This window comes from Mauremys mutica, chromosome 7 (assembly GCF_020497125.1).
Source record: "Mauremys mutica isolate MM-2020 ecotype Southern chromosome 7, ASM2049712v1, whole genome shotgun sequence".
Taxonomy (NCBI): Eukaryota; Metazoa; Chordata; order Testudines; family Geoemydidae; genus Mauremys; species Mauremys mutica.
In genome coordinates this window covers 25181590-25205119 of record NC_059078.1, presented here as the reverse complement: position 1 = coordinate 25205119, position 23530 = coordinate 25181590, and the positions used below count along the sequence as shown (strand labels likewise).

Sequence of the window (23530 nt, the reverse complement as noted above, 5' to 3'; positions counted from 1 at the left end):
ACTGCTACCTCATCACTACACTTCTATACAGCAAAATGACCTACAAATTTTGTTACAATCCTAATTTCAAGTACATTAAGATAAGGGCTCACACAGCCCATAATTTTTTCTTTCCATAATCACCATCGGTTGTCACAATAATGCATTACAACACTTATTTACTAGTGTGTTGTTTGCGTGTGTGTGGGTAGTGCGTGTGTTAAAGTACATTATGCCACCTTTATAAAATTTGTCCAGAAAGGACAAAAGTAGTATCTTCTACAACACCATAGTAAATCTCCCTACAAATATCATTTTGCATGTATGGATTTATTATGTCTTTGGCTTGTAGTCTGGTTCTGTCCTTTTCCCAGCTAACAGCTTCAAGGTGCTTCTGTTTTATAAGCTAATAACTATGTCCTCACTGGCTAAATAAACTCTGAAGAGTTCATTATCTAGATAAAAAGGATACATTCATATTATTATTTTATTTAAATGTATTCCCTCTCACTTTTTCCCTGTGTTCTGCATTCTCCAGGGATTAGCTATTGTCTTGAGAACTCCTCAGCCATATGCTCAAAACAAAAACATGTTTATTTGGCTACCTAAATTTCTGATGCAATCCTCACCCAGTCACCCACCCCTTTTCAATTTCTCTCTTCACTGCTTGAAGGTTTAAATCTTTCTCTCCTACCCCACTAAGAGCAATCCCTTTTAAAATGTAATTGTATTCACTATCTGGTGTTAGATGTGATGACACCATGGGAAGGGAATTGGAAATCCAGGTGGCCATGGTTCTTTTAGGTAGAAATGAGCTGCTATTGAAGAAAGTTTTGAGGAAATATTCACTCAAATTAGAAAATACATTTTTAGACTGCATTCACAATCATCTGCATTTTCTGCAAACATTCGAGCATAAGTATCACTAGCCTGACTACTTGCAAAATGCAAATTTTAAACTCAAATACTTGAATATGTCAAAACAAAATTTGTTTATTAAAAATTCACACTATGTTAGTGAATTTCATTCAACCAGAGACAGAAATTACATCAACACAACGCAAATATTGAAGTGCAACTATTCACAACATGTGGAGAAAGTGTTCTGTGAGGAAATACACTAATACATTCGAGTACTTAGCAAGCAGCATGTAAACAGTTCTTAAATAGAAGATGCAATATTCAGTAAGTTAATGAGTTACTAATTGTTTCATCATGCTTGAGTTATGGGCATGCAAATGGGGAGAGTTGTAGCCAACTGGAATTTTACCATTCATTCCAGGGTCACTGGTAAATAATCATACAGTTATGTAAATCCCTTTGAACAGATTGGCTGAAAGCGATATGTAGCCATTCAGAATCTGTAGAATGTGCATAATGTATGGTTCTTTTTCAAGATTCTTTCCCAGATTCATTCTATCAATTCCAATAGAAATATACCAGGGATTAACTGGCAGAGCATATTTCCAGATGGGAGCACAAATTTATCTTATAAACCTAGTAGTTTTAGGAGATAACATTTAATAATTACTTGTCGTGAATTTAACTTAGCAACTGTACAGCTTGTGAAATACATCACTTCAAAGTTAAACACTACTCTGACAGTTTTGCAGTAATCTATTTAATATGAAATTACTGTAATACCGAGAAAAATTATCCTGATTATATACTGTTAAAACACCTACCAAATATATCATTCCTGGAAAGGAAGCATTTTGAAATGAGAAGGTATTTTACCAGACACTGGCTAGAGACAAAACAAAAATTTGAAATAAAGAACAAGAACTGTTTAATTAAGGTTTGTCATTTTTTATTTAAAAAGAGACATTTATAATGGAAAAAAGCAGACGTTGTAAAGCATGTAGATTAAAACTTAAATCTGCATGTAAACTCCACATACCGAGGCTCTAAATTTTGCATCATAGCTGATCAGTTTTATATTAAGGAGTAGAGCTGGGCAAGGCATTTGAGTAATGAGTAGCATAGTGATAGCAGATGTGTACTCTGTGGTGTTTTGTGAAATAGTATCAAAAAATAGCCCCTAAATTTTTCAGCAAGTAACTGTTAAAATCTACAAGCTCTACATACAACTAAGGCTAATAATGAATTCTGATAATGATACAACTTTTAATTAAATGTAGTTCCATTTAATTTGTAATAATTATGCCTGGGGTGTTAAAAAAAATAACTGCAAAGGATGTAAAATGGTTTCTTTCAAACAAATTTGTTGCATAATAGATCTTACTAGCTGTGTTGTGACATTCATGCCATACTCCCAAAGGTAGGGCAAAGTTAAGGGAAGTCTGTCAACATGTCAATCAGGTCCTTTCTTTTAAAAATATATGCTTTGAATTCACCTCACTTCCTGTTTTTATTTCATACCACATACACTGATTAGAATAAAACATGGAATAGGGAATAGAGGCCAGCTCAAATCATATCATTTTCAGTAAGATTTCTGTGGGTGAAATTCACCTGGGTATGGAGACTGTTCAGGTAATCAATCTGGCTGAACAGGAGTGCTTCTACAACCCCCTAAAAGCTGGGAATGAAGAGGCAGGTAAGAGGGAGTCTCCACGTTGGGCCTCCATAGACCATAGGCCACATTATAAAAGATGATCAAGAGATGTCCAGAGAATAGGCTGCATGTCAGCATTTAGAGCTTGATCCAAAGTCCACTGAAGTTACTGGGAGTCTTTCCATTGATTTCAATGTCCTCTGGATTAAGCCCTTACATTGATGCAGTGGCTCCAGCACCCCAGTAGAACTGGTATGGAGAAGCTGAAGCTGCTATTCCAGGGAGAAAATGATCTACCCTTTCTGGATGTCACTTTAACAGCCATATGACCTAATTACATTTTCAGAAAAATCGACATATTTAGACACTCCATTCATTAGTTTAGAATTAGTTTTATGGAACACCCTTCAGAGTTGAAGCTAAATGCTATAAAATGTTAAAAACAAAACAAAAACAAAACAAAAAAAACTTACCGCTTCTTCAAGGTGCTGTTGATCTGGATGATCATTTGGAGTATGCCTCAAAATTTCTCTGAGCAGCAGTGGGTATTTCACTAGGCGACTTCTTGGGATGTCAAGGAAATTCCAGAGGTCCAGTTTGCGGCTGAAAGGAGACTCTAAGCAGCGCTGTAGGAAGTCTTGCACCCTGTGATCCTGTTTCTTGTGGTCCAATAAGGCTTTGGCTGCTACTTGATTACTGCAGTAGCTATCATATGAGTTTAGGCAAGGCAACTGAGGAAAGAGAAAAATGTATTTTGAAACTATAAGATGTAAAACTGAAAGCAAAAGGGCAGTGTGCTGTACAAAACCCCCTCTGTGCTTCAGGTATTTTAAAATTGATTTAGAGGCCTCTCTCCTTGGTGTTGAACCATAGCTCATTAGTAATAATGGGAGTTAGATAAGGTTTACAAGGTATATCTTCCCCGATTACTAAATTTCCCCTGCAGCAAGATAAATTATTCTACAGTTATTCCTGTAAATCATTAGATAAGGCAGAAATTAAGTACTTGGAGTTTAGATTTGGTCATGATACTGCTCTAACTCCTAATTTGCAAATTCTTTTGTACATAGTCCTCACCATTGTTTGTTCATCGCCCCTTAAGTATTAATTCAGCAGGTTCCTTTTGGGGAGTCTCCCCAATGAAAAGGGCTCCTGGAGGAGCAGCTGGTGGGAAGAGGCTCTGACAGCCTGATTTTTGTGGAGACACTACCAGTCAGCCAGAGAGAACTAGGAGATAGTGAGGAGGCTCAATGCTTTTGCATGGATGACCTAGCCTCTGGGCTTTTCAATCCTGTTGTGGGTTCCCTCTGAGTCCTCCCAAGTAGTCCCCTCAACCTGGACTTTACTTACTGAAACACTTCCCACACCACCTGGACTTCTGTTGGAGGTTGTGAAGATTTGAGTAACAAAAAATGAACAGTGGTAGTGCTTTGTACATTTTTGTAACACTGTAGCATTTCCATAGGAAGAAAGGAACTGCCACATAGATGGACCCCAGGTCTGATCCAAAGTCCAGTATCTTTTCTCTGACAACGGCCACCACCAGATACTTCAGAAGAAGATACAAGATACCCCACAGAAGGTAGGTGTGGTAAAAATCTAATCACCATGAAGGTCTCATCCGAATCTCTATTAGAGATTGGCATAAAGGATTAGGTTTTCTATCACTTTTAAAAAGCTTTTAGAATTAACTATATTAAATGTTGATATTATCTATATAAATGCCCAATCCTGCTTTGAATGTTGCTCAATTCTTGGTTTTATTGCCACAGGATGCCACTAATTTCACAGTCTGATTAGGAGTTGTGAGAAAAAACAACAACTTATTTTTATCAGTTTTGAATTTGCTGGCTTTCAATTTAATTAAATGTCCTGTTGTTGTTCTTTTGTTAGGAGACAGGAACAATTGAATCTCCCGATCTACCACCTTTATATCATCCATTATTATGTGTTATCGTTCCCCCCTTATTAGTCTCTATTCTATCGTTACTCTTTTTAAAAATCTACTCAAGAGAGTTTTTCCATGTTCCTAAAAATTCTCATTGCCTTCCTCTGTATCTCCTCTAATTCTGCAATAACCTTTTTGAAATGGGGTGACCAATACTGCACACGTTATTCAAGGTGGTGAATCATTGCATTTATATTTAAATTATATTTTCCATATTATTCTACATGCCATTCCTTATGTATCCTTATGTATTTTGTTCACTTTTTGACCACAGTTGCACACTGAGCAAAGATGTTTAATTGAGCTGTCCACAACAATGCCCAGGTCCTTGACCCGAGTTGACAGTGTTAATTTTCCCCCTCCAATGTGCATTACTTTGCATTTAACACCACTTAAATTTCATCTACCACTGGGCTGTGGTTTATCTGGCTTAGTTAGTGCCCTCTGAATTTCCATACAGTCGTCTGTGGACTTGACTAACCTAAATGTGTAACATCTGCAGCTTTTGGCACCTGACTGCGCAATCCCTTTTCCGGATCGTTAGTATATCAAGCAATGCTAGTTCTAAGAACCTTGCTGAACAGCGACCTGAAGCAGGATCCAGTTAAATCACTAACCTCTCATTAGGAGAAAACGAAATATATGTTACACTTAATCCTTAAAGAATATCCTGGTTCAACTTTTCTGATAGAATTCTAGTTTACTTACTTTGCTGATTTGTAATTTATATTTTTTAATTAAAATTGTCCGTAAGTCACTGCTAATTTAGGTTCTACTTCCTCCTTTTCAAAACCCTGTGAATGCCTGTAGCGGGCCGGTGTGGCTCCCCTCCTCCCCTGGGAGGGTTGAGCCCCGGAAGCCGGAAGGGGCGGGGCTACAGAGCAGGGAGCCCGCCCCTCAGAGGGTCAGGCAGCGACCCGGAAGTATAAAAGCCGGCCATTCCACCTCAGTCAGGGCCCAGCCACCGCCCGGAGCAGACCTGCCCGAGGGAGCTCGTGAATGGGAAGCCGCTGGAGCCCAGAGCAGTTGCCTGGACTGGCAGGAGCGTCCCCTCGCTCGCTACTGGGAAGACCTGCCAGAGCTTCCCCGCGCCACATATGAGGAGGAGCCGCCAGAGACTTCCCCGCTCCCTTGTTGTTACCCCGAGGAACCCCTGGAGCAGAATTGGCCGGACTTCCCCGAGGAACTCCCGGACCTACCCCCCAGCCCGGGCTGTGAGGAGCCCATGCAGTGGGACTTCCCGGGAGCGGACGCCACGGACCAGGTAGGCCCGAGGGGGATATTGGAAGTGGCCCGGGGGCAGCCGACCTCAGTCAGGCTGCTGACCAAACAACGCCCATGTCAGTGTGTTGCGGTCAGGACCCCACTGACCGTCAGCGGTAATGACTGCTGCCTAGGGCCCCAGGCCGGGACACAGTGGAGTGGGTGGGCCTGTGTCCCCCCTGCCACCCCACTCATGGGTGGCAGTTATCCCCCTCACCCCAGTGCTCAGCCCCTGCACCTACGGGCCTGAGCCCCAACTGTTGTTGCCCCGCCCTAAGCTAGGGCATGGGCCTTCCTAGACTTTGTACTGTTTACTGCTCAGCCCCTGAACCAAAGGGCCTGAGCCACTTTGTACTGTTTACTGCTCAGCCCCTGAACCAAAGGGCCTGAGCCACTTTGTACTGTTTACTGCTCAGCCCCTGAACCAAAGGGCCTGAGCCACTTTGTACTGTTTACTGCTCAGCCCCTGAACCAAAGGGCCTGAGCCACTTTGTACTGTTTACTGCTCAGCCCGGAACCAAAGGGCCTGAGCCACTTTGTACTGTCTACTGCTCAGCCCCTGCCACAAAGGGCCTGAGCTCCTTGAACTGTTTGCTGCCCAGCCCCTGAACCAAAGGGCCTGAGCCGTTTGTACTGTTTGTGTTGTTGCCCAGCCCCTGCAACAAAGGGCCTGGGCTTTCCTGAACTGTTTATATTTTTCCTCAGCCTTGCAGCAGAAGGCCTGAGCCCTAATTGACTCTGACTCTATGGTTGCTCAGCCTTAAAGGGACAAGACAGAGCCCACGTGAGATCAGCGGGCCGGTGTGGCTCCCCTCCTCCCCTCGGAGGGTTGAGCCCCGGACCCACACGATTACAATGCCCAATATTTCCATTATAAAAAAAAGAATTAGCAGTAAGTAGTGGACACAAAAACTAACTAAAATGCTGAGCACATCGCTGCCCATTTGCCACTCACATCATTACATTTGTTACCATGCTGCCCAACCGCCAAGGTAACCAACAACTCCTATAATCCTGCTTTCACACTAGATCAGTTTTCTTGTTCCCTCTGCATACTCTGAATAGGTCTCTCAATTTGTTCAAGATGAACCTACTGTGATGGTGGCAACATCAAAATAATGTCGAGCAAAAGCTACTTTTTACAAGACAATATAACAAAAGCATATTTTATAGAGCAAGAAAATACTAACGAGAGTAGTTCTCCAAAATACTGTAGTAAATGAAATGTATACAAAAGACAGAAATTTGTATATACCTGTTTAAGGCAAAGAAACTTTTGAGGTAAAAAGCAAATGTCAGTGTACAAACTAATTGGTGGTCTGTGGTTTTTTTTTTTTTAGAATAAATATTTTGTCCAATATTATTTAGAGAACCAGGAAAATGTTATAGTCTTCCTCCTGTATAAATATGCATTATAATTACAGAAATTATACAAAATGATGCAACACCAGAAAAGTAAAAATTATATTTTGAGGCATGATTCTCATATCTGTCTGGGCTAGTTATGCACACAATGTGCATTTCATGATAATGGAACGTCCAAACAATGTGTGTGCCCAGTCTTGGAAACTTCAATTTTTGGTTGCATGTTTGAACACCTACACAGGTGAGTAACAAACCCATGAGTCTAACTCATTTAGGGTAATCAATTATAATTTATTTGTGACTTCACTACAATACTCCAGAACTAATCTATCATTCTAAACTAATGAATAAAAACATTTTGGTTTTTCACTATATGATGTTTCTTCCACTCCTTATGAATTAATATTTCATCTCAAAATTCAACTGCTATTTTTCACAGTGAGTAGCTAAGTATTTTGAATGTATCCAAATTACTTGTGTCCACTGTAACATTTTAAAATGGTTTCATTCTCTCAAACAAGTCACTTTAAGGGTTGTGTCCGTCTCCCCTAACCCACTCGAAATCAAGTTAAATTACTGGAAATAATTGAAAACTTAACTGAAAATTCATTTAACAAACAGTGGGAAACAGCCACATTTAAAAAAAATACATATATAAATAAATAAAATAAATAAATGGCTCAGTGAAGAAAAATAATCACTCATCCATTTATAGGCTTTCAAGATAGGAAATAAGTGATTCATTTGAGGTCAAAAAGAACAACAAGGGTCACCTTCATCCTGGGGTGAAAGTAACTTACAGGACTTACCGGTACTGCTGGAGTCCTAAGGGGGGCGTGGCCTCAAGCAGAAGGAGTGGGGCCTCTCAAGATTTAAAGTCCCTGGGGCACCGGCTGTGGCTGGGAGCCCCAGAACCTTTAAATCAACCAGGGGCTCCCAGCTGAAGAGGTGGCTGGGAGCCCCCCGGGGCTCAGGGGAAAATTAAAGGGCCCTGGGCTCCAGCCGCCACGGAGAACCCCGAACTTTGCCAGGCTGGGGCCGGGATTTAAAGGGCCCAGAGCTCCTGCCGCTGCAGGGAGCCCCAAGCCCTTTAAATCCCGGCCGCCGGAGCCGTGGGTGGGATTCAAAGGGATATAAGCCCTTTAAATCCCAGCCCCAGCCCGGCTGCCAGAGCCATGGCCGAGATTTAAAGGGCTCTGGGCTGCCTGCAGCCATGGGCAGGCCAGAGCCCTTTAAATCCCTGCTGCAGAAGCCGGTGCGGTCCGGCACGGCCTACTGGCTCTTGCCGGTACACTGTACAGGACCGTACCAGCTTACTTTCACCTCTGCCTTCATCTCAAAGGGTTTCTGTTTAAAGGGGGCCTTTTCACTTTTTCCTTTTTGGTATAAATATTTCATGGGCTGAACAGCTTTTAACATTCCCATTCAAAAGCTTCTAAGATGTTTATTTTGTTCTGTTAAGAAGACCAGAATCCAATCACGTTATACTACTTGGTCCACAGTTTCTACTAGCGTAAAGACATCTGCAGTTAAAAGCAAACCTTAATGCTAGATGTATTTAAAAAACAAAATGGATTTTGTGTGTTAGATGTGAAGATATATACTATATGGAGAATTATTAGTTTGCTCTAGACACAGGGTAAAATTTGCATAGTCACTTAGGTGCTCAGGAAAATTTTACCCACAATTTTAAGATAAACAGTCAGGGTACACAAGTGAAGAAAATTCAAGACGATCAAAAGATGGCAGGAACTTTTACAGACTATTTTTGAATTACTGTCCATCACCTATTGATGGTGAAGCTTCAAAAGATTTAGTACTCTGGTTTGGATAAGTGTCCAAAAGTCTCAAATGTTTACCACAAGCTTTTCCAAACCTCTTTGGCCTAAACAAAATATCGTTGAGAACAAAAGCTATTTTATGATTTTGGTACTTGTTGGTTCCAGCTGTGTATAATACAATCTCAGTTATATAAAGTCTTTTCGGGGGGTAGGGAGGGAAGCACCTAAAATCTTTGAATAATCAAGGATTTGATAACCAGAGGAACTAGTTCAGCTTTGAAGTCTGCACTAAGGAAAGCACAAAAGACCTTCAGAGTCTGCTGAGCTGGATCCCCCAGTTACAGAGAGCTGAGAAGCTCAATAAGGTACCACATGATTAGGGAGTTTAGGCATGGATCCACAGAGGAACAACACTGCAATCCACAAAGCCTGAGTTAGGCACTCAGGCTTCCTATAAAATGAATAGGGAGGAATAGGTACTCTAACCACCAAACTATGGGACATTCACATGTGGGGCTCCCTCATTTATCATACTGAAGCTATTTCACAATATATAAAGAAAGTCATTGGAGCAGGGGGACTGGATCCTGGATCTCCCACAACCTAGGTGGTTGCCCTAACCCCTGGATTAGAGTCACTCTCTCTCTCTGGCCCAGTGACTAAGTATTTATAAGGAGTGGAACAGCTTCAAGTGGAGAGACTGAGGGAGCCCCACATCAGAATATCCCATAGCTCAGTGGTTAGAGCACACCATTGAGGGATCTCAACAGAGATCCCTGTTCAAATTCTCTTCCCCTCCCACCCCACCTCCAGGCAGAGGGGAGAATTGAACTCGGGTCTTCAACAATCCAGGTGAATACATGGGTGGCACCCTCCCCCCGCTTTTGATTGCGATACAATCTAGTTGGCAGCCTCTGAGTTCATGCCAGATTGGATTCCACAGGTGAGACTGGGGAAAGATAGGAAGAAGAGCATCTATTTGTGTATTACATTGAGGATTAGGTGGGAGATAGGCATCCAAACACCTAAAAGGCGTCAGTGGCAGTGTGCATTCCCAGAGGCAAGAATTTAGATGTCTAGAGAACTTTTACCCTGAAAATTTAGGCACGGAGTTTAGAAAATGACTGAGGTAGCATGCCAGTGGGGATTTTGTGGATCACAGTCAGCCTAAAACTGGGACTTAGGTGCCTAAGTACCTTTGGCACTTGAGTGGTACCTCAGCTAAAAAGCTTTACATTTATATATGAATATACATAAAATCTTCTAAATTCAAATTACCTCTAACCATAAAATAAACTGTCCATCTAAATCTTTACAAAAGGAAGGTTCTGTATCTTTCCATATAAACATGGGGTCATGTAAGATCCTCAGGTGGCTGGCACACGATTTTAACTTAAAGTGCTTTTAACACTACTTATCACTAAAACAACTAGAGCTTTGAAAACACATCCTTTTCTAAATTTTAAATGACAAATCAGAAAATTTAGAGGAAATGTTCCTAATTTGATTGTATTGCAATTCTTATTAGCCAACTGTCTCTTTAAAAATTGAAATATACTTTTGAAGAGATACTCAATATAAAAGATAAATGGTCTGCTAAAAGATACAAACCAATGAAACAGTTACAAATTAACTTCAAATTTGATTAGAAAATCTGCCTTACCCAGGCCACAAGGATATGACCAACATGCTCAGTAGATCCATCAGGTTTCCTGACCTCCTGAAGCCGCCTAAGAAGATCTGATCAAAATAAAATAAAGAAAAATTTACTTGCTGAGCATGCTAAGTATAAATTAGTGTAGAATCATAATAATTCATTGAACGGAATTATACCTTCATGTAGAGGGATTAGAGAATCCAGTGTTCCAAAAATCTGGTTTAATTCTTGCTCTGTCATTATGGAGAGTTTAAGCATAGGGTCATGATAAGCCTGCAAAAACAAGCAAACGTTAGCATATATTTGATATCTAAGAAATTAGAGAGAGCTCTTAAATCCTCCCATAACTCTAAAGTGGCTGCTGGTATTTTATTCAAATTTTCACAAGCACACCTTGTGTTAGATACCAATTAGAAAAAACTCAGTCGAAAAGTTGAATGTTTCAGAATGTTAAGAGTGTAAAAAACAGGAATTGTAGTAGTTTTTTTCCCCAACCTTGACTAGATGGCAGTTGCAACTATTAAATCTTCTATAAAAAAAAAAGTGTGTGTTTTAAAAAGGCAAAAAAAATCCCCAAAACACAGTTTTTGAATCATGTATGTATATAAATACCTTTTTTGCTAACTTCAAGTCTTCTATCAAGTCTTCTTCTCCCTGGGAAAGTTCAAATATAGCCTGTAAAAAAGGACACAATAAATTTCTTATTTAAATTGTACTCAACTTTAAAAGTTACTGTTATATTCTGAACTGTATTAGTGCACAGCTACATTTTCTTGCTAAATCTAGTTGAAAAAATAAATGTAGATCTAATCTATAAAATCACCTATTTGCTAAGCATTACTTTTGAAGACCTGTTCTTGCAAGACTTCTCATGAAACATTTGTCTGAAAAAATTACAGAAGTACAGTTTTTGGTTTGACATGTTTCCAATCCAGAAAGCCATTTTATATGTTATAGTTTAGTTACATCAAAATATCATATCAACTATTTTTGGTAAAATAATTGGTGTTTATTCAGCTAAATTATGAGAGAGTTTTGTGTTTGGGTTTTTTAAAAAACATTAGTTGGCAAAAGGTTCCAGACTGTCTAATGGTACAAATGTTGGGGTTGCTTTAAATGTATAGGTGGTATTAAAAGTATTTTTAATTTGGCATACCATTTTTTCCTTGAAGGAAAGAGCTCTGTGGGACTCTCTCCTCATACTAGCCACTTCTTATGAAGTGAGTTTTGCATTTTATTATTAGAAATAAATAGCAATTTAATGTTATGCACACTTCCAGTACAATATCTTACTAATGATAATATCCAAATAGGTCAGACAAAAAAAAAACGAAAAAAAACCCCCAAACAGATGGTGTGGGTCCACTGCTCAATGGAGAAGGTGAGTTGGTAATGGAAGAGAAGAAGGCAGATCAGTTCAATGCCTACTTTACTTCAGTCTTTATGACCAAAAAAAACAAACAAACCATGCAACCAGACCACAACTAGCAAAGTTATCATAGACAATAAAAGGGAAGGGATGCAGATCAGGATAAGTAAAGGATGTTAGAGATTTTCTGACTAATTTGAAGAAATTCAAGTAAGCAGGCCCTGATGCTATTCACGCCAGGGTGCTAAAGGAATTAGCAGAAGAAATTTCAGAACCATTAGGAATAGTATTTGCAAGCTCCTGAATGACAGTAGACGTCCCAGAACACTGGAGAAAGGCTAATATAGTGCCCATCTTTTAAGAGGGGGAGGGAAGGGGAAAGGAGGAGCTAGGGAACTATAGACCAGTCAGCCTGACCTCAATACCTGGGCAGCTATCAGAGCAATGTATAAAACATTCAATTTGCAAATACCTTGAGGATGAAAGGGTGATCACTAGCAGCCAGCATGGATTTACTAAAAATAAATCAAATCAAACTTGATTTCCTTCTTTGACAAGGTAACTGGTTAGGTGCATAGGGGGAATGCAGTGGATGCAATATGCCTGGACTTTAGCAAGGTTTTTGATAATCCCACATGACAGTCCCATAAATAATCTGGAGAAATGTGGGCTCGGTAGAACTACCATTAAATGGATACATAATTGGTTAAGCAACCTCAAACAAAAAGTAACTATTAATAGAACGATGTCAGATTGAAAGGAGTTCCACAGAGATCTGTTTTTGGTCCAGTGTTATTTAACATCTTTATTAATGACCTGGCTGTAGAAAGAGAGAGCATACTGATCAAATCTGCAGATGAAATAGAGTGTGTGGGGGGAGGGGGGGGAGGGGGAGGAGACGGGTGGAACACGGTTGCAAACACTTTGGAGGATAGAGGAAAAATTCAAAGGGCTCTTAATAAATTGGAGAACTGGGCGATGGACAAAAAAAGCAAATGCAATTTTGGTTTGCATTAACAGAGGCATAGCATGCAAGTCATGGGAGGTGATAGTACCACTCTACTTGGTGCTGGTCAGGCCTCAGCTGCAGTATGGTGTCCAATTTTGATCACCATTATATAGATAGGATGTAGAGAAACTGGAAAGGATCCAGAAGCAAGTGATAAAGATAATCAAAGGGATGGAATGGAAGCCATATGAGCAATAGATAGAGGTATTCAAATACTTGAAAGGCTGCCATAACGATGAAGAAAATTTTTTCTCTCCTGCCACAGAGGGCAGGACAAGAGGCAATGGGTTCAAACTACAGCATATCAGATTTAGATTAAATCTCAAGCAAAACTTCCTAACTGTAAGAATAGTAGGACAATGGAACAAACTGCCTAGGGAAGTCACGGAAGCTCCTTCACTGGAGGTTTTCAAAAAGCAGTTGGATAGCCATCTGCCTTGGATGGTTTAGACACAACAAGTCCTGCATCATGGCAGCAGGACAGATTAGATGACCCTTATGGTCCCCTCTAACCCTCTGGTTCTATGAATTCTGGAGGTTCCAGAGTTTGAAAATCATTTTTGCATTGAACCACAATGGGCAAATCAGCACTGTAAAGGTTATTTCTTCAAGGCCCCTTCAGACAGTGCCTCATTTGTAAATGCAGAGGGCACCTAGTAGAAACCTATAATTGAACCTCCCCACCAGCAAGAAGTTTATATTCTCCTAAACCTCTGATGCTCTGGTTTAACCAGTCTGACACATGACAATTACCTTCCTGACCCTGAGAGAAGAGCAGAAATGTACACCTACACTGTTGACTAGAGGCCAGCGTTCATTTCTGGGAAGGGTGCTATAAGAGCACAGCCAGCAGAGGCTGTGTAGAGTGACATCCTTGAATCAGCATTTTCTCTGGGTGTCCTGGAAACATTTCCCTCTCTAGACTGCCATGCCCACTTTGGGGTTGCTGCTCTCTGGGTGCAAGCTCCCTGGGATAAAGATTGTGCTTTCCTGTGTGCATTCAGTACCCAGCGTGTACATTATTCTCATTGCGGTCTGTGGGTACTATGGTAGTACAGATAAAACCATCACCACCACCACCCAAAACATGCACACCCACACAAGCAATTTTAATTTCAAATATCAATGTTAATATACAGGAATTATTGAAACAACTTTGTTCTTTTAAAAAAAAATTATAAAGACCACAGGTGGAATCCTGTTCCACTGAACTCAATGGAAAAATACTCATTGACTGCAGTGGAGCCAGGATTTTACTCTGTAATTTCAAATGCTGAGCTAATGTTTACTAATTTACTATCATCCCTAAATTCTACGTTTTAGACCAGTGTTTCCCAAATGATGGGTCCCAAACCACCAGCAGGTCACAGAAAGGTTCTAGATGGGTTGTCAAATCCAAGGACAGATTTTCCTGGTGAAAACAAACATACAGGGGAGCTCCCAGAGGGAGGGGTTTTGGAGAGCGAGGCCACCCCACACCGTAGTGGCAGCTCAGATCCTACTGGGCTGGGGGACTCAGAGTCGCAGTACTCCATCACGATGGGAGGGCAGCCAGACCAAACCTGAATGGCATTGCAATCCCATGTGCCAAGTCGCAACTCCCAAAGTGGGGAGCTGAGCCTAGCCCTGCAGGAGAGTAGCCGCCACTGCAGGCAAGTGTGGACTGTGCTCGTTCTCCAACTCCTCCACCTCCGGGCTTTCCCTACACACCAGGCCAGGATGGGATTAGAGTTGTGATGCTGGAACAGAAGATGCATATATGTAATGGAGGGTTGCAAAGAGACAAAATGCAGTTGATGAATTGCCTTAGTAAAGAGTCTGAGAACCACTGCTTTAGACAAAACTGTCAAAAGTTTAGAAGCTTTGAAATAATAGTACCTCTTGACGCTTGATTTCTTTGGATGTAAGCATCTGATTGACACAAACATCAAAGGTCTCACTCCACAGCTTGCTGTCCCTTCGTTTTGTGCTAGCAGGGGGTACATTTCGAGACCACGGTCGTGGGGTGAACAGATCAGGGCGACTGTCACTACGGAAACTGATAGAACGCTAACAAGACATAAAAGTAGGACAAATGTTAGATCAGTTTGCTCACATTTCAGATTCCCCAAAGCAAAAATAATATATTTACAAGAAAAAGTTACATAATTTGTGCAATCAAATTAAATGGTTTATATAACTATCAATTCCAATTTTTCCAAATTTGTTGAGGATATTGGCACTACAACCTTTTATTTTAGTACTAGGAACATAAGAAATGGCACGTGAAAGCATGTTTCTGGTCCATTTATAGTTCAATAACCTCCTTCCTGCAGTGGCATATATTTGCTCCCTATCCTCAGTGTGTGTATAGGATTAATGTGTACATTCTATGTAGAGCATTCATACACATTGCAGTCAATAAGAATGTTAGGGCCTGTCTGTAAAGGCCTATACTTTAATAATTTAGGTATATGTTTATCACTTAGCTAGTTATAGAGGTACAAAACAAGAATCAAAATCACAGTCTGCCTGTTTATAGGCCTTCTCTCACTATTACAGTCTAAGGCCATGTTCTTAGGCTAAGATCTTTAGCTAAACAGCAGAGGCAGCCATAAGCTGGAAAGTGTATGGTCACATCCTTACATTCCAAACTAGTCACATTGAAATAAGGTGCTATTGGGCTGTTAGGAATACAATCCTGTCCTAATAATGCCTATCACCTCCAGAGAAAGGGAAGAGCCTAGAAGATTTAAAGAAAACTTAGTTTGATAGCATCCTGTCTGGCAAGAAATCACTCCTCAATAGCTGTGGTTGTGAAACCCTCATTTCTGTATGTTTTATCTTTATGGCCCCCACTTAGCTATGGTTTATTTGCATGGTCTCTGTCTGGTTCTGAGATTGTTTCTGTCTGCTGTATAATGAATTTTGTTGGGTGTTAACCAATGAAGGTGGGGGGACATACCATATATACCCGATCATAAGCCGGTTTGTTTATAAGCCGACCCCTCCCCCCAAGATGGATAAGTAAAAATGGAATATTGTTATGACCTGTTCATAAGCCGACCCTATAATTCAGGGGTCGGCAAACTTTGGCTCCTGGACCATCAGGATAAGCCACTGGCAGGCCGAGATGGTTTGTTTACTTCGAGCATCCGCAGGCATGGAGGTAAACCTAAGTAAACAAAAGTGTCCTAGCGTACCAGCTGCTTACCCTGACGGGCTGGGATAGCAACTGCTGGGGAAATTTTGGGGGGGGAGGGGGAAGGGAAGCAGGGGGTCAGGGGAGTAACCCGTGTGACCACCCCCCACATGACCCCACCCCTAGCCTGGGATTTCCCCCCCCCCCCACTCTCCCCATCTTATCTGGGGAGAGCCAGGGGAGGATGTCTCTTGCCTGGCTAGAGCTGCTCCGGTGGCGCAGCCACAGCCTGCTCCGGCAGGCTGGGCGGCACAGCTGCAGCGTGCTCCAGCAGGCAGGGCCAACCGGCACGGCTGCAGCCTGCCAGCCCCGGAGCTGCAGCTGCTTCGGAGGCTGGGGGGAGAGCAGTGTGGCCTGAACCGGAGAGGCTCTGGCCTCGCCTCTTCCCTTCTGTCTCTGCTGCCTAGCCATTCGGTCCCTAGTCTGTAGCAGTGCATGGGATTCTTCCATCCTAAGTGCAGGACTCTGTACTTGTCCTTGTTGAACCTAATCATGTTACAATATGTTAGGATTGGTTAGTTAAATTTCAGTAAAATGATTGGTTAAGGTATAGCTAAACAAAACTCAAGTTTTACTATATAGTCTGCAGTCAATCGGGAAGTAGGGGGGGGAAATGGGAACAGGGAATGGGGGTAGGAGAATTTGGAATTATGTTTCGTGAAGGGGGGAATGGGAACAGGGACACAGGCAAGGTTCTGTGGTGTCAGAGCTAGGACGGGTAACACTAAGGAAGGAAATTGGAATCATTGCTTGCTGGAAGTTCACCCCCATAAACATTGAATTGTTTGCACCTTCGGACTTCGGGTATTGTTGCTCTCTGTTCCATGTGAGAAGGACCAGGGAAGTGAGCAGGTGAAGGAATAAGCCCCCTAACAAAGAACATAAGAATGGCCATACCAAATCAGACCAATTGTCCATCTAGCCCAGTATTCTGTCTTCTGACAGTTGCCGATGCCAGATGCTTTGGGAGAATGAACAGAACAGGCAATCATAAGTGATCTGTCCCCTGTCATCCACTCCCAGCTCCTGGCTATCAGAGGTTAGGGACACCCAGAACATGGAGTTGCATCCCTGACCATCTTGGCTAATAGCCATTGATGGACCTAAACTCCATGAACCTAGTTCTTTTTTAAACACAGTTATAGTTTTGGCATTCACAACATCCCCTGGCAATAAGTTCCACAGGTAGTGTGAAGAAATACTTCCTTTTGCTTATTAATTGCATTGGGTGATCCCCTGGTTCTTGTATTATGTGAAAAAGTAAATAGCAACACTTCCCTATTCACTTTCTCCACACTGTTCACAAATTTATAGACCTCGATCATATTGCCCTCTTAGTCGTCTCTTTTCCAAGCTTAAAAGTCCGAGTCTTTTTAATCTCTCTTCCTATGGAAGCTGTTCGAAACCCTTAATTTTTTTAAAACCTTCTCTATACTTTTTTCAATTCTAATGTATCTTTTTTGAGATGGGGTGACCAGAACTGCACACGGTATTCAAGGTGTGGGCATACCATGGATTTATATAGTGGCATTATAATATTTACTTTCTTCTTATCTATCCTTTTCCTAATGTTTCCTAACATTCTGTTAGCTTTTTTGATTGCTGCTGCACATTGAGCAGATATTTTTTTAAAAACTATACACGACTCCAAGATCTCTCTCGAGTTGTTACAGCTAATTTCGATCCTATCATTTTGTATGGAAAGTTGGGATGTTTTCCCAATATATATTACTCTGCAGTTATCAACATTGAATTTCATCTGCCATTTTGTTGCCCAGTCACCCTCTTTCGTGAGATCCCTTGTAACTCTTCACAGTCTTCTTTGGACTTAACTATCTTGAGTAATTTTGCATCATCTCCAGATTTTGCCATCTCACTGTTTACCCCTTTCTCTAGATCATTTCCAGTCAAAATGAACTGCTGCAGTAGTGGCATACTGGTACAATATATCAATATAACTTTTAAGTAAAATAGATCAAGTTCCTAAAGAAATAAAATTAGATTTCTATTCAATAGATACCTAAAGAGTTGTAACTGAGCCATACCCATCAGCCCAGATCTGCATACCCATGCAATAATTTTAGATATAGATTCAGCAGTTGTAGTGCAGGCCTAATCTCTAATATTTTTACTAAGCTGAATAATTCTATAACTTAATTTCACGCAAATAACATTTTTTCTAAGTGTTCCAGGAGACACTGTCTGTCTTTCCTCCTCACTTCCATCCCCTACAAGTAACAAGACAGTATTTGGTTTATTTTTGCTATTAAAAGTAGTTAACTGATATTGAATACAAAAGGCTCAGATTTGTTACACTGGGGTAAATCTGGTAACTAGTGTAATTTGGATAATACCTTATACCAGGTAGTAAAGTACTACATTTGCTAAATAAATTGTTCAGCTATAATTAGTTTATCCTTTTAAAGACGTATAAGAGATAATTCTGCGTATTATTCTGGAAGAAAAGTTCAGTTATTACAATATGTATACATGGTCAGGGTAGCAACGCGAAGTGGATAAATACATCTTTCACTGTTTTATATCTTCTTTAAATCCAACCTGTAGTGCTCAGCATGATGAATCTATTGGTTAAAATCCATACTACTCAACAGCACAAGTTTCTTTTTGCTCAGGGAAGGTGCAGTTCTGAGGTACAATAATTTAACATAGAAACTGAGGCAACTAGAGGGAATAAAGCCTGTCACTGTACAAGAGACTAACTTCAATTGCCCAGGGAAATATGTCCTGAATCCTAGTTTATTTGCCCTGTTCATAGATCTACACAGAACAGACTATGGAGGAGTCTGCACAATGGTTGTCTGCACTATTCTAGGTATGTCCATAAACAGGATTCAGTACCCAATGCTTAAAAAAAAAAAATTAAATGAATACATTGGTCTGGGAGTTAGTTTCACAACACTAAAAACCACTGTACATTCATCACCACATAGCAATGAGAGATCCTAGTCATAGGCAGTATGGGGGTTAAAACATGAAGTAGAGTTATTAATAAGGTAACATTTACAGCTTGCATATTTTAAATTAGTTAGCATAAGAGTGGAAAAAGGAAGTTACTGAAAAATGAATTCAAATAAAACGGATGATTGTGGCTTCCATTTGACAGAATTAATACCCTTCCTACCCAAAGGCATCTTCGTACACAAAGAAGCCCTTCAGTTGGCACACACAATGTTTTTTTCAATTAGATCTTTAGAGATAGGAAGCCCAAATTAAGTCACACAGAAGCATGTGAAATGGATGTACACCTGAAAAGAAGGAAATGTGTTAATAGTTGGAATGATAGGGAGAGCAAAGTAATCATCAACAAAGTTTAGCTTAAGGCTCATATCCTCTAAGTGTTTGTGATGGGTCATATTCTTTCCAACCATTTTGCACTGCCTTACTTCTTAGCATTTAAATGTGACATGTTAAATCCAACCTGTGTTAACATTCCTTGATATGACAACAGGTTATCTTTCAAATTTTATATAATTTACCATATGCTATTTTTGGAACAACCTAGGCTAGATGATGTGTGACAGCTCTCTATCTCAGTGGAGTAGCTGATCCTAAACCTCATAGCAACCACTGAAGAAAGAATCTGCCTGAAGTCACACTTGAAAGTTAAACGTTCCATTTGCCTGACTTTTTTTTTTAAATGTGTTTTGACAAAATGCAAAACAAGTTGCACTTTTTCAACATGAGTCCAAACTAAAAATTGATACCGAGTCCTTAACATTGCTTATTTTCAACTGACCCCTCATTAATATCACTACAACAATGACAATTCTATGGATATGCTTTTTCATAACCTACTTCTAGAGTGCCTGAAATACTCCAGATCGTTTAAAAGATAAAACCACAAAAGGTATAAACAACTATTTTATATAGCATAATCATCTTTCTTTTGCCTTGAGTAAGAGCAGTTTTAACATAGTAAATGTTACTCTTGTTTCCTGGATGAAGGCAGCACATTCAACGGTTAGCTGAATTTCAATAGCTGAATTTCTCCTGAGCAAGACCTCAGTAAAGTACATAACAGTCAATGCCTTCCTTAACATTGGTAAATGCAATATAATTTTTCCAAGTGTCAGAGGACATATTGTGGAAATATAGGTCTTGTCTTTAAAGTTAACTCTGGTTCCTGTATAAAAAATAAGCAAAAATAATCCCATGAGATCTTTCAGTGAAAAGACTGAGTTTTAATCAGATTATTAAAAAATATTTACATTAGTGTTGCAAAACTTTGAAGATCAGGTGCTAGGCTTGCTTTATTTAAAAATAAGTATATTGCATGCCTAATTTGTACTTGCAATAATTGAGACTGTGCATGCAAATCAGATATTTGCACATGCAAATTGCCTGGTCAAAGTTGAAACAGAGTACGGGTATTGGATCCACAATTCAGCAACTATCAGGTCTACTGCACCCTGGAGGAGTGGCTTTACACTACTCTGCACTATGGAATGGCAGTATTTCTTCCATCCATTCCTCTCCCAGTGCACAGCTCCTTTACTCAGGCTGTGTGCTAAAGACAGGATTTATCCTCAGTGAAAAGTGTAAAGATTCATATAATCAATTCATAACATTATTTGTACCTATGCAGAAATAGTTTAAAAACAAGTTAAGCACTGTGATGCAGAGGGTAGAACATGTTAGAATTTTTTAAGCTTTTTCTTTGGGTCTCTTGTCTAGCGTGGGGAGGAACAGTAGATGCTGTAGGGGGAGCCAGCAGTCCTGAAGACCTGCTACACTGTTCCAAAGCCACACTGGCTAACTGGTACCGGTAAGAACCAAATTTAAGTACTCCACTGGTATCTCCAGTTCAAAGTGCAATTAGTTTCATATTATAAGAAGCAAGGCTACGATTATGTCACGGAGGTCACAGAATCTGTGACTTCCATTGACCTCCCTGACATTTTCTGCCCTAGGGCTAGAGCTCCCAACCAGCCCTGCCCTGGCAGCTGCCCAGCTGCGGCGGGGGGGCCCCCGCGCGGCTGCCCAGCCTCAGTGGGGATTCCTCACAGCTGCCCAGACACAGCAGCAGCCACGGCCAGCAGCTGGGTGACCCTGCAGCTACCAGCGGCCCAGGGACTCCACAGCACTCCACCCTCAGGGCTTCCACGAACCTCATGGTGGTGTACCCGGGAGCCCCAGCAGCAGTGGGTGCTGAACCCACCTTTTGTCAGGGATATTTTTAGTGAAAGTCAGGGACAGGTCACGGGCTGCCTGTCCCTGACTTTCACTAAAAATATCTGTGACAAAACTTGGCCTTAATAAGAAAGAATTGGTGTTTTTACTAAAGCTAATCCTAGATTTCTGTTGACCCTACTTATGTGACTGTAGCACCTTTCTCAAGCAAAATGTCTGAACTTTAAAAGGGTTTAACAGAAGTGCTGATGTTAGATCTTGAAACTGACAAACTGTCTGATCTGAGTTCATCATATAGTAAATGGTTTGCTGCGCTCTCTAGATCAAAATCCTAACACTGGGATCTAAAAAAAAAAAAAAAAAAGCAGTGATTTCCCTTCAGGCCTCTTGAGAAACTGTCTTGGTGTCCGAAGTAAGATAAGAATCAGAGTCCCTATTTAACTTCATAATGTTACATGCATATTGAATCAGGATATATCGATGAAGTCACAAGTTGCAGTGGAAGGGAGGCAGAGTTAACCTCTGTCCTCAGTTCTAGTTAAAGTTATGTTTGAGTACTATTTGATCTCATTCCCAGTTTGTAAAGTGAAGGACAGAGCTGTGAAAGGGATTAAATTTAAGAGCTGAAAAACAAATCTCTGTAGTTATCTAGATTGATAATACAGATTGGAGGGACAAAGATTTGTGTCAAATGGATACCAGTAGATGGATAAATGTACCAGCTCATTACTGAGCACTCTGCTAATGTACAAAAAAGGTAACAATATGGACAAAATGAAACCAATGCTGTATTTTTATCATCATCCAGTCTACAGTGCGGTAGGAAGCAGAAACACAGCAAATGAGTAGTCTGGAAAAAGAATTAAACTCATTACTACATGCTTCTTTTGTGGAAAATGCTGATAAACCATTTGCAAAATAATAATATTGAGAAATAAGAAACAAAAAAATTAAATCTATTAAAAATACCAAAACATTTCTGGAGTAGCTAAGAATACATCTAAAAAGCAGCACTATACTGTCCTCAGACGTAGAGCATGTTCTCACTGAATCTGCATGTGGAAAATCCATTAATATAAATAGAAATTCCACATGTGGAGCTTGGGGAAGTCATACCCTATGGATTTTCTCCAATTTTACATATTTCTTCCTTTCAAAAAGGATTGTATATTGTGACAAAGTTCCTCCTCTACCTTGGTGGGTCCTGCGCTTATTGGCGGATTTGCTCACCTCAGAGATCTTCTCCTCTGGTGGAACCCACAGTCCAGGTCAACTCCTCCTGTGTCTGATCAGGAGTTGGAAGGTTTGGGGGGAATCCGGGCCCGCCCTGTACTCCAGGTTCCAGCCCAGGGCCCTCTGGATTGCAGCTGTCTATAGTGCCTCCTGTAACAGCTGCATGACAGCTACAACTCCCTGGGCTACTTCCCCATGGCCTCCTCCAAACACCTTCTTTATCCTCACCACAGGACCTTCCTCCTGGTGTCTGATAACGCTTGTACTCCTCAGTCCTCCAGCAGCACACCCTCTCACTCTCTGCTCCTTGCGTCTCTTGCTCCCAGCTCCTCACACGCATCCCACAAACTGAAGTGAGCTCCTTTTTAAACCCAGGTGCCCTGCCTTAATTGATTCTAGCAGCTTCTTGATTGGCTGCAGGTGTTCTAATCAGCCTGTCTGCCTTGTTTCCAGAAAGCTCCTGATTGTTCTGGAACCTTCCCTGTTACCTTACCCAGGGAAAGGGGACCTACTTAACCTGGGGCTAATATATCTGCCATCCCCATCAGGTTCCCTTCATTTAGCCCTATGACCTCACTCTCGATCCTGTTTTTTTCATTGGTTGTCCCACGTAATTATTTGGTATCACAGACCTGTGGATCCTCCCCTTAGGCTGGGAGGAGTCCTTTAGCAGTGGGCAGGCTTTGCCTGCCCACTTCCTAGATACCAGTAGGATCACTCTCCTGTAGCCATCTGGCCTGACCCTGTCAAAATATGAAAGTTTTGTTAAAAATTTCCATAGGAAATTCAAAATTTTTCTAAACTTTTATAGCAACAGTTGCAGTGGTCTGCGTTTTCAAAGTTCTTTGTTGTTGGTGGTTTCTGTCATGTTATGGAAGCAAAGAATCCATTGTTAACTTGTTCAAAATAAAAAATAAAAAATCCTTCTGGACTGAGGTACACTAGCAATCTAGCTACAATGTATTGATGATTCTGCCATGTGGAAAACCTCAACATCTTGAATACACCCTTATGGTGTATTTAACACAAGGACTAGAAAATTAAATTAAAAAAAAATACATTGAAGAGAATCTCTC

The 23530-nt window shown here is 40.8% G+C and overlaps 1 protein-coding gene and 1 long non-coding RNA gene across 4 annotated transcripts in view; one reads left to right on the top strand and one right to left on the bottom strand.

Annotated features, from left to right (window-relative positions):
* ARHGEF3 (Rho guanine nucleotide exchange factor 3) overlaps nucleotides 1-23530 on the bottom strand; it is a 267306-nt gene that overhangs the window by 16731 nt on the left and 227045 nt on the right. For both annotated transcript variants that reach the window (XM_045024310.1, XM_045024311.1), the window contains 5 exons: nucleotides 14768-14938; nucleotides 11124-11186; nucleotides 10688-10784; nucleotides 10518-10594; nucleotides 2971-3228 (listed from right to left, as the gene is read on the bottom strand). In XM_045024310.1, coding sequence (XP_044880245.1) covers nucleotides 2971-3228; nucleotides 10518-10594; nucleotides 10688-10784; nucleotides 11124-11186; nucleotides 14768-14938 — 666 coding nt within the window. The remainder of the gene's footprint in view (nucleotides 1-2970; nucleotides 3229-10517; nucleotides 10595-10687; nucleotides 10785-11123; nucleotides 11187-14767; nucleotides 14939-23530) is intronic.
* Nucleotides 1-23530, top strand: part of LOC123374387 — a 74589-nt gene that overhangs the window by 21196 nt on the left and 29863 nt on the right. Inside the window, exon 2 of one of the 2 annotated variants that reach the window (XR_006581085.1) lies at nucleotides 3963-4079. This is a non-coding gene — a long non-coding RNA (uncharacterized LOC123374387). Of the gene's footprint in view, nucleotides 1-3962; nucleotides 4080-20759; nucleotides 20857-23530 lie in introns of those variants that run through there. The other variant, XR_006581086.1, reaches the window with a different exon arrangement.